The 10,174-nt window shown below is 51.3% G+C and overlaps 1 protein-coding gene across 1 annotated transcript in view; it reads left to right on the top strand.

Annotated features, from left to right (window-relative positions):
- Positions 1-10,174, top strand: part of PLXNA4 (plexin A4) — a 472,781-nt gene that overhangs the window by 440,228 nt on the left and 22,379 nt on the right. Inside the window, exons 27-30 of the mRNA XM_077340351.1 lie at positions 1,677-1,776; positions 2,951-3,141; positions 6,680-6,849; positions 9,809-10,021. Of these exons, the coding sequence (XP_077196466.1) occupies positions 1,677-1,776; positions 2,951-3,141; positions 6,680-6,849; positions 9,809-10,021 (674 nt within the window). The remainder of the gene's footprint in view (positions 1-1,676; positions 1,777-2,950; positions 3,142-6,679; positions 6,850-9,808; positions 10,022-10,174) is intronic.

Here is a 10,174-nt window from a genome sequence, read left to right as displayed (position 1 = left end):
ATGTAGAAGGTCCCTGGTTCAATCCAAAGTTCCACTTAATAGGGACCTGGCAGTAAGGGATGTGAAAGGCCTCAACCTGAGACCCTCGAGAGCTGCTACCAGTCTGAGTAGACAGACATGACCCTGATAGACAAACATTCGGATTCAGTATGCACCCTTGGGTGCTCAAAGCTAGAGGGCATCTGCTTTGTAAGGGTATCTTACAAAGCATCTCCTCAATATATATGGAGGTGAGAAGAGCCTCAATTTAGTGGAAGCAAGTTTTGGAAGAGAAAAGGTCAGATCCCCCTGGTGTCACCCTCCCATCTCCTTTTGGAGATGTGGCTGTGGCTCCATGGTAGCATGCAGAAAGTTCCAGGTTCAATCCCCGCCTTCGCCAGTCAGAAATCAGAAGGTGATGTGGGAGGGTCTCTCCCTGAGACCTTGGAGAGCCACTGCCATCTGAGTAGACAAGACTGACATTGGTGGACTGATATGCTGATTCAATATAAGGCAGTTTCACGTGTCTTCAGTTCTTGGGTTGGGGCCCTGGCTCAATGGTAAGAATATTTGCTTTATATACAGAAGAGTCCAGGTTCCCAGCATATCCAGCTAAAGGGACTGAGTAGAAGGAGATGTGATGGATCTCCAGTGAAACTCTGGAGAATCTTTGCCAGTCAGAGAAGAGAGTACTTACCAAGGGTCAGATTCAGAACTGGGCAGTTTTATGTATTTGCTCATATTAAGAACATAAGAGAAGCTGGGTTGGACCAGGCCAACGGCTCCTCCAGTCCAGTACCTGTGTCACACAGTGGCCAAAACCCAGGTGCTATCAGGAGGTCCACCAGAGGGGCCAGAACATCAGATACCCCCCACTGTTGCTTCCTCCAGGCACCAAGGAGTGGACTCTGGCTATGGGGCGGCCAAGAGCCTCCCATTTCAGAAATGAGCAACTGTGTTGGGCGATAGTCTGTAGTCTGGAGATAAGGTGTAATTCCAGGTCATCCCCAGGACCCACCTGGAAGCTGGCATCTCTAGGTGGGGTGGGGGAGTCTCCAAGGCAGCAATCTTATGGACAGAAGGGCATTATCCTATCCCACACATGGCCTTTCCTATAGATTCTTTATACCCCACCCCTGACAATCAAATAAAAAGCGAACACGGGCTTTAAAATAAAGATTGATAGCGTGTAAGCTCTGTGCCCCCTCGGGGTCTCTTTTGGGGAAGCTGGCTAGGCCAAGGTTGTACTTGTTTATGAGGTAAACGGGGAGCCTGCTTTCTCGGATTCCCACCTTGACAGAGAAGACCCAGGCAGAGATGAGCAACAGAGGTTCATTTCACGGAAAATAAAACATTGAACAAGGCAATATATTAGTCGAGGAGGACTTCCATAGGCAATAGAAGAGCCACAGTTTGGCCACCCCTGGCTGAAATGGCTTCTTGAGAGGTCAGGATTCTACCAGACCTCCAAACCGTTCAGGGGCTCAATTCCATTCTATCCTTTTTTGCAAGGTAGGTTACGTAGGCTAAGGGACACGGACTAGAGCCAAATAACTCGGTGTCTGAACTAAGCCTGGCTTTCCCCCTTTCCTAGATCATGACTGCTTCTGTTGCCGCAGTCCAAAGGCTCTTTGCATTTGTTTTCTTTCCAAGAGCTCTCCTTTGAGCACCAGGCCATCTTCTGTTTTCTCCTCTAGGTGCCGGATGGGTCCGTGGTAGCCCTGGTCTCCAAGCAAGTCACAGCCTACAACGCTGTCAACAATTCTACTGTCTCCAGGACCTCGGCTACCAAGTATGGTACGATCTTGCGCACTGGGATGGTGGGGGGCAAAAACGGGAGCACCCCCTGCTCTTTCCCCAGTGTAGTGTTCTAGGACTACCAGTGGTGGCGAATTTTGGAACTTCAAAGCACAAGACTGACAATCAAGTGTTTTGCACTGAACGTTGTCCATAGTGAGATGTCGTTGCAACAGCTGGCTGTTTGCAAATGGAAGGATTATAGAATCATAGAGTTGGAAGTTCCCCCAGATGTCATCTAGTCCCACCCCCTACTCAAGGCAGGAGAGGAACTCGTTTTGAACGTTATTTATATATTTTGAATAAACGCATGGTTCGCCATCACAAGCTTGAGACTTCTGCCCTTCTATGATTCTGGGGACTTAGGCAGATGGTGAGTGTGTGGGCAGAAGGGATTGTGTTGGCTCTTGGGTTGGCCCTTTCTTTCATGCCCAGGGAAATGCCAATCGTCACTTTGGGGATGAGAGGTGAATTTCCAACAGGCCAGACTGGCCAGGGATTCTGGGAGTTTATTTGGGTGGGGCAGGTAGCATCTGGACGTGGAATTGGAGACACTCTGGGTGGGCAGTTTCCTGCATTCTGAAGGGGGCTGGACTAGATGAACCTGAAGGTCGCTTCCAACTCTATAATTCTATTATTCTGAACTAAAACTGCCATGGCGGATCTGATCCATTGCAGTATGCCTTTAGAGCTTCTCCAGCTCCAACACGAGACCTTTCTGCCATTTTGCTCATGTAACTGAGGAGTGACATGGCTTCCCAAACTTTGTGCATCTTTGTCCTAGAGCAGTTGTACCCAACCCCTGGTCTGGAGACCGGTACCGGTCCATGGATTAGTCGGTACCAGACCACAGCTCCTCCTCGTCCTCCTCCCCGGCTGCTGCCTCAGGGGCTGCCCTGCCACTCTGCCCCTGGATCACCTTTGGTGCTCTCCAGCAGCCGCCATGGCTGGGGCTCCCCCTCGACATGGCACTGTGGTTGGCGGAAAGTCAGGGGCGCCGGCGGGAAAGCAAGTGGAGCAAGGGCTCAGGCAGCGGTGACATCCCTCAGCAAAACACTCCCCCCCCCTTGGCCTCAGTAAAATTGTCAAGCGACCGGTCCCTGGTGATAGAAAGGTTGGGGACCACTGTCCTAGAGGACAGCTTTCTTAACCTGTTGTGTTTCTGTCCTTCCAGAAAACATGATCCGCTATACAGGCAGCCCAGACAGCTTGCGTTCCCGGACGCCCATGATCACGCCTGACCTGGAGAGCGGGGTGAAGATGTGGCATCTGGTCAAGAACCATGAACACGGCGATCAGAAGGAGGGGGACCGAGGGAGCAAAATGGTGTCAGAGATCTACCTGACCAGGCTACTGGCCACAAAGGTACCGGAGGCTGGGGGAAAGCTCTCTTGGAGCAGTTAGCTGCTTAATTGGCTCAGGTGAGCCTTGTGGACTGACAAGATGGAGCTGCAGCTGTAGGCTGGGCAGAGGACCAAGGAGCTTCTGCAACTATTTTGGAGTCTAAGCCCTGGTTTGTCTGCAGCTCCATTCTGTTGTGCTGATCAGAGCTCTCTACCTGTTGAACCTCTGACTGGGCTAAGTCTGAGGCTCAGGTGAAGCAGGGAGCTCATGGCATTGCTCTTCCTCTGAGGAATCCTCAATAACAGGATCTAGGCTCACAACAGTAGCAGTTATTGGCCCTCCTCTGGTATTCTTGTATGTTTTTATTGAATTATTTTATCAATTTTGAATGCTATTTTCTCAAGTGCCTCCTTGGGAACCCTGTTCAGCGGAAAGCGGCATAAAAATGTTTCAAATAAATGTACTGTCTTAGGGGAAGGGTATTGGGGAATCGCAGAAATGATAGGATGTTGCCACTCCCCAAAGGTTGAAAACCTCAGAACTAAATAGGAGAAAGGCCTTTTCCCTGGCCAATGGAAGGGATTGCACAATGGAAGGGATTTGATGGCCAAGCTGAGAGAGAGAGAGAGAGAGAGAGAAAGAAAGAAAGAGAGAGAGAGAGTCCTCCAGCAGACAGCTTGACAGGGGAAACGGCCCCTTGCGGAGGTGGTGGCCTGAACAAAGGTGCGGAGCGAAAGAGCCAGCGGTGAGCACTCAATCCGTCACCGCACGCAGGCCCTTCACGGGAGACGATTTGCCTGACAGCTCTATAACTCTCTGCAGTTGACTTTCGGCCCAGGAACGCGGCAGACGGTGGTTTAACACTGATGCCTTCCGCCAGGCACCACCTCCTTGTCGCTCAGTGGCAGCACTCTGTTATTTACGCCAAATCGATTTTGCTGACATTCTCAAAGTGCCACATGGAAGTCGGGCAAGGAGAAAAGGGATCCACCTGAGACAAGGCAGCTGTGGCCGTGGCGGAGCTCTGCCTTGGGATTCAGGGCTCAGGCCTCTGGAGTCATTGGATTTACCCAACCCTGGCTCATCTTGCTGCTCTTCAGGACAGACCAGCCAGACACTATGCCATTCTGGCATGTTGGGTGATCTTGGGCTCGTCTCCCATCTGCCTAATCTACTTCAAAGGGCTGTTGTGAGGATGAAATGGAGGATGAACTAATGAAGCTGTTCTGAGTCCCCGGGGGGGGGGGGATAACTAAGAATGGGGGAACAAACTCCAGTCCATCTTACTGATCAGTGAGGAATCGTCTCAGAGAAGGGCAAATGTTAATCATAAAAAAAAATGGAAAGGCAAGGATGGAATGGAAACCAAGGCTCACCTAGCCCAACTCCTTGCACAATGCAGGGAATTTTCAGCTGTCCTCCCACCCATCCCAACTCCAGTTTTATGCTCAGAGGAAACAGGGTTGACCTGGGGTCCCCAGCTTGGTACCTGTGTCTGCAGGCTCCTTACCTAGAACCCCCCAGGGTGGCTTTTGCCTAGCAAGACTTCTGATTAGTCCTTGGAGATTTGATTGTCTGTGAATATTTTTAAACACATTGCTTTGGCAGCAGCTGCTACCACAATGCCAGATTTTTCACTATCTGACCGAAACTAAGCTGGCCAATAAAGGCTTTGTTTGTTGATTTGTTTATTTGCTGGCTCCACCTCCCAGGAAGGCCATGTTGTCATTAGCTCCACCCACTTGGGCAGCCATTTTGTGGCTGCACCCACTATGCCATGTTGGAATCCCAGAGACATCAACAGCGTGGGGGGTGGGACTCCATTTCAAATCCTCATTCAGCTGCAATATTCAGTGAGTGGGTCTGGACCAGTCCTTTCCTCTTGTTTTTGGCTGACTCTACCTTGCAGGTTTGTTGTGAAGATAAAATGGGATCCCCCCCCCCCGCATCTTTACAGCCCTGAGCTCCTTGGAAGAGGAGAGAAGTGAGACAGATGCACAAGGAAGAGAAATAAATAAATACCATTAGAGATGCCTTTTCGCTTATTAACTTGCAAGCTACTTCACGCTTCCGTCGGGATCTCTAAACGGCGTTGACATGGAAATTTATTTTAAGCTTAATTGAATGATCAACTGTGAAAAATTGCGGATGATAAATCATCTGGAAATCATGGTTCTCGTGGGCAGTGACGGCTGAAGGCCAGACTAGACCAGACGTTTGTTCATGAGTCAGGTCGGGGTTCTTTATGCATTCTGTGACCCTGTCCCATGCCTGCACAGCCCAGCAAAGAGGCAAAAAGCACCCTGGAGCCATTTGGAGTCAGGAAAACAGAACCCAGGAGGTGGAAGTGAAAATCGCTTCTTTCCCCGGGGCTGTGGTCCCATTCCAAATTGGGTGCTACATAGTGTTGCCAAATCTCCTGGTGGGATTACAGCTGGTCTCAGGAGAGGGAGCCCAGTTCTCCTTGTTTACCATCACGGTGGTCAAGAAGGCAAATGCAGTCTTGGGCTGTATCAACAGAGGCATCATATCGAAATCACAAGAGGTCCTAGTCCCACCATATACCGCATTGGCCAGACCCCACCTGGAGTCCTGAGTGCAGTTCTGGAGGCCAAAAGGGACGTGAACAAAATGGAGAGGGGGCAGAGAAGAGCGACGAGGATGATCCAGGGTCTGGGGACCAATCCCTAGGAGGAAAGGCGGAAGGACTTGGGAACGTTCAGACAGGAGAAGAGGTGGAGAGGGGAAAGGATTGGTCTCTTGAAATACTGGAAAGGTTGTCAATTGGAGGAGGGCAGGGAGCAGTTCCAGTAGGCAGCAGAGGAGAGGACCCACAGTAATGGCTTTAAACTACATGGAGAACGATATCGACTAGATATTGGGGAGGGGGGAATCACAGTCAGAGTAGTTCAGCCGTGGAAGGGGCTGCCTAAGGAGGTGGGGAGCTCCCCCTCACTGGCCGTCTTCAAGCAGCGGCTGGACAGATCCTTCTCCTGGATGCTGGAGGCTGATCCTGCACTGAGCGGGGGGTGGGACTAGATGGCCTCTGTGGACCCTTCCATCTCTTTGGTTCTAGGGAGGTCTGCTCGATGCAGTGATTTCTAGGCCTTCAAGCTTTGGTGGTTGCAGGGGGCTGAGAGCCCTAGGTATAATGGGCTTTATGTGGGGGGGGGGTTATGTTGTAAGCTGCTGCGAGTATTCGGAAAGATAAACCTAAATGATGATGATGATGATGATAAACATTCTATGACTGCTTTGAAGGGTGGCCTCTATGTCATTATCCCCCGTGGAAGTCCCTTCCCTCTCTGAACCCCACTTTCTTGAGTCTCCACTCCCAAGATCTCCTGGGATTTCCCTACTCAAAGCTGGCTACACTCAAGTTGGGGGGCATGGGAGAGCAGGTTCCCTGCAGCTACTGATTGTCTTGAGGCTGGGAGAACCGGGCACTTTTTTTCATGGCTCCAGAACATTTTTGCCCTCCAGGTGTTGGCCCCGCTTGCCTCCCACGTGATGTAGTCTCAATCCTTTTGACGCCTCCTTTTCTTTCTCCTTCCCCCAGGGCACTTTACAGAAGTTTGTGGATGACCTCTTTGAGACCATCTTCAGCACTGCTCATCGCGGGAGCGCCCTCCCCCTGGCCATCAAGTACATGTTTGATTTCTTGGACGAGCAGGCAGACAAGCACAACATCCATGACCCCCACGTCCGGCACACCTGGAAGAGCAACTGGTAAGGGTAGCGGGCTCAGTCCTTGGGGCCCGGGCTAGCCCAGTCTCATCAGGTCCCAGAATCTAAGCAGGGTGGCCCTTGGTAGAATTCGGATGGGCAACCACCAAGGAAACCCATGGATGAAGCAAGCAATGTCAAGCCACACTTGAATGTTTCTTGCCTTGGGAACCTTATAGGGTCACCCTAAGTTGACTGTGTGATTTGAGGTCCCTGGAGGTCCTTTCCCGCTCTACGAGTCTATGAAGGCACTTTCCCTTAAGCAATGGCCTCCAGGGGCAGCAGAGAGTCATGGTGTCCTCTGTCCCGTATTGCAACTATTTATTCCTGGAATGTAGAGTTGTCCCATATTCCCTCTGTTCCTGCAGCCCCTTCGAGCATAAGGACATCACAAGAGCCCTGCTGAATCAGACCCAGGTGTTCAGTTAACCCAGCATCCTACGAACCCAAGAAGAGTCCCGCTGGATGAGACCAGTGATCCATCTAGACCAGCAGGGCTGTTCTGTGTTCTTAGGATGCTGGACTAGATGGACCTCTGGTCTGGTCCAGCAGGGCTCTTCTGATATTCTTAGGATGCTGGACTAGATGGACCCCTGGTCTGATCCAGCAGGGCTCTTCTGATGTTCTTAGGATGCTGGAGTAGATGGACCACTGATCTGATCCAACAGGATTCTTCTGATGTTCTTAGGATGCTGGAGTAGATGGACCCCTGGTCTGATCCAGCAGGGCTCTTCTGATGTTCTTAGGATGCTGGAGTAGATGGACCACTGGTCTGATCCATCAGGGCTCTTCTGATGTTCTTAGGATGCTGGAGTAGATGAACCACTGGTCTGATCCAGCAGGATTCTTCTGATGTTCTTAGGATGCTGGAGTAGATGGACCACTGGTCTGATCCAGCAGGATTCTTCTGCTTTTCTTAGGATGCTGGACTAGATGGACCCCTGGTTTGATCCAGCAGGGCTCTTCTTATGTTCTCAGGGTGCAGGACTAGATGGACCACTGGTCTGACCCAGCAGGGCTCTTCTGATGTTCTTAGGATGCTGGACTAGATGGACCCCTGGTCTGACCCAGCAGGGCTCTTCTGACATTCTTAGGATGCTGGACTAGATGGACCCCTGGTCTGAACCAACAGGGCTCATCTGATTTTCTTAGAAAAATCCACCAGCTGTGATCAATTCTCCCAGAATTCTCCCAGCTTGCTCTGAAGCATCCCCTCCCCAAGAGGATGGAGTATTTTCTGCCTCCTTTCCATCCCTACAGAAAGACACCTATGCATTTTGAAACCCACATGGCACCTGGGCATGTTGGCTCCCTCTGTTTTTACCTTTTTCAAAAACTAACCCTGCTGACTGGCAGGTTATTGGCATCTCCCCCCCCCAAAAAAAAAAACAAGAAAGAAAAAGAAAAGAAACCCCAGGCATCGGAGAGGCTGGCAACTAATGAAACATTACCATATTGTGAATATCATCCTGTGTCACAAATTCCAGGCTGATTGGAGCCATTCCAAGTAAATAAGCAGGAGGTTTGTTTAAGGGGGAAGGGGTGGGTGGGCAGGTACACCGGAGGGGTTCCTGGGAACGGGGAAATGATCTCTTCTCAATTGGATTAGATTAATTCCGAGTCGCTTCCCCCCCCCCCCCATTTTGGCTTCTCGCAGCCGGTTCTTTTGGTTCCCTTCCGTTGCCAGATGCTAAGAGACGACCTCTGAGCACACAAGAGAGGCAGCAGGGAAAGGGTGGATGGGAACCCACCCAGAAATCAGGGAGAAACCAGCATTAAATAAGGTTGTGTATCTTAGGCTGCCAGTGACGCGTGTTGCCTGTGTGAGGGCATTGCACATCAAGCGCGCAAGGCGTGCAGCCTGCAAGCCCAATACAAAGGAGCCTGTGACGCCAAAGACAAAAACAATGAATCAGTACCCTTGACAAAAGTGTGCACTCCTAAAGGAAAAGAACACTGGTGAGGCAGAGAGGTGGGAAAAGCAGAGCACAGCGTTTTCCAGTCAGGGAGGAAAATGCAGCGTTCGGAACCTTGTAATGTGCTCAGAAATTGTACAAAATGCATTCACATTTTTTGGGTCAATTGAAATTTGACTGTCTCCTTCCTTCCTTCTCTCTGTGTCTGTCCTATCCACCTTCCTTCCTTCCTTCCTTCCTTCCTTCCTTCCTTCCTTCCTTCCTTCCTTCCTTCCTTCCTTCCTTCCTTCCTTCTCTCCTGTGTGTCCCATCTCCTTCCTTCCTTCCTTCCTTCCTTCCTTCCTTCCTCCTTCTCTCTGTCTCCCTTCCTCCTTCCCTCCCTCCCTCCTTCCCTCCCTCCTTCCCTCCCTCCCTCCCTCCTTCCTTCCTTCCTTCCTTCCTTCCTCCTTCTCTCTGTCTCCCTTCCTCCTTCCTTCCTTCCTTCCTTCCTTCCTTCCTTCCTTCCTTCCTTCCTTCCTTCCTTCCTTCCTCCTTCTCTCTGTCTCCCTTCCTCCTTCCCTCCCTCCCTCCTTCCTTCCTTCCTTCCTTCCTCCTTCTCTCTGTCTCCCTTCCTCCTTCCCTCCCTCCCTCCTTCCCTCCCTCCTTCCCTCCCTCCCTCCCTCCTTCCTTTCTTCCTTCCTTCCTTCCTTCCTCCTTCTCTCTGTCTCCCTTCCTCCTTCCCTCCTTCCTTCCTTCCTTCCTTCCTCCTTCTCTCTGTCTCCCTTCCTCCTTCCCTCCCTCCCTCCCTCCCTCCTTCCCTCCCTCCCTCCTTCCTTCCTTCCTTCCTTCCTTCCTTCCTCCTTCTCTCTGTCTCCCTTCCTCCTTCCCTCCCTCCTTCCCTCCCTCCTTCCCTCCCTCCCTCCTTCCTTCCTTCCTTCCTTCCTTCCTTCCTTCCTTCCTTCCTCCTTCTCTCTGTCTCCCTTCCTCCTTCCTTCCTTCCTTCCTTCCTTCCTTCCTTCCTTCCCTCTGTCTCCCTTCCTCCTTCCCTCCCTCCCTCCCTCTCTCAGCTTGCCATTGAGGTTTTGGGTCAACATGATCAAGAACCCACAGTTCGTCTTCGACATCCACAAGAACAGTATCACGGATGCCTGCCTGTCAGTGGTGGCCCAAACTTTCATGGACTCCTGTTCAACCTCAGAGCACCGGCTGGGCAAAGATTCCCCGTCCAACAAGCTCCTCTACGCCAAGGACATCCCCAGTTACAAGAACTGGGTGGAAAGGTGAGCTGTCAAACTAAGGCCTCTGCGGTGGGATAAGCTAGACACATCAACCTCCTCAGGGGTGGACAACGGGTATTATTGGGCCAGAGCCTTCTCTGTCCTGGCCCCCACCTGGTGGAACGAGCTCCTTGAAGGGATCGGGGCCCTGGTTGA

The sequence above is a fragment of the Paroedura picta genome, chromosome 5, assembly GCF_049243985.1.
Source record: "Paroedura picta isolate Pp20150507F chromosome 5, Ppicta_v3.0, whole genome shotgun sequence".
In the NCBI taxonomy this organism is placed as follows: Eukaryota; Metazoa; Chordata; class Lepidosauria; order Squamata; family Gekkonidae; genus Paroedura; species Paroedura picta.
This window is presented reverse-complemented; position numbering and strand designations above follow the sequence as displayed.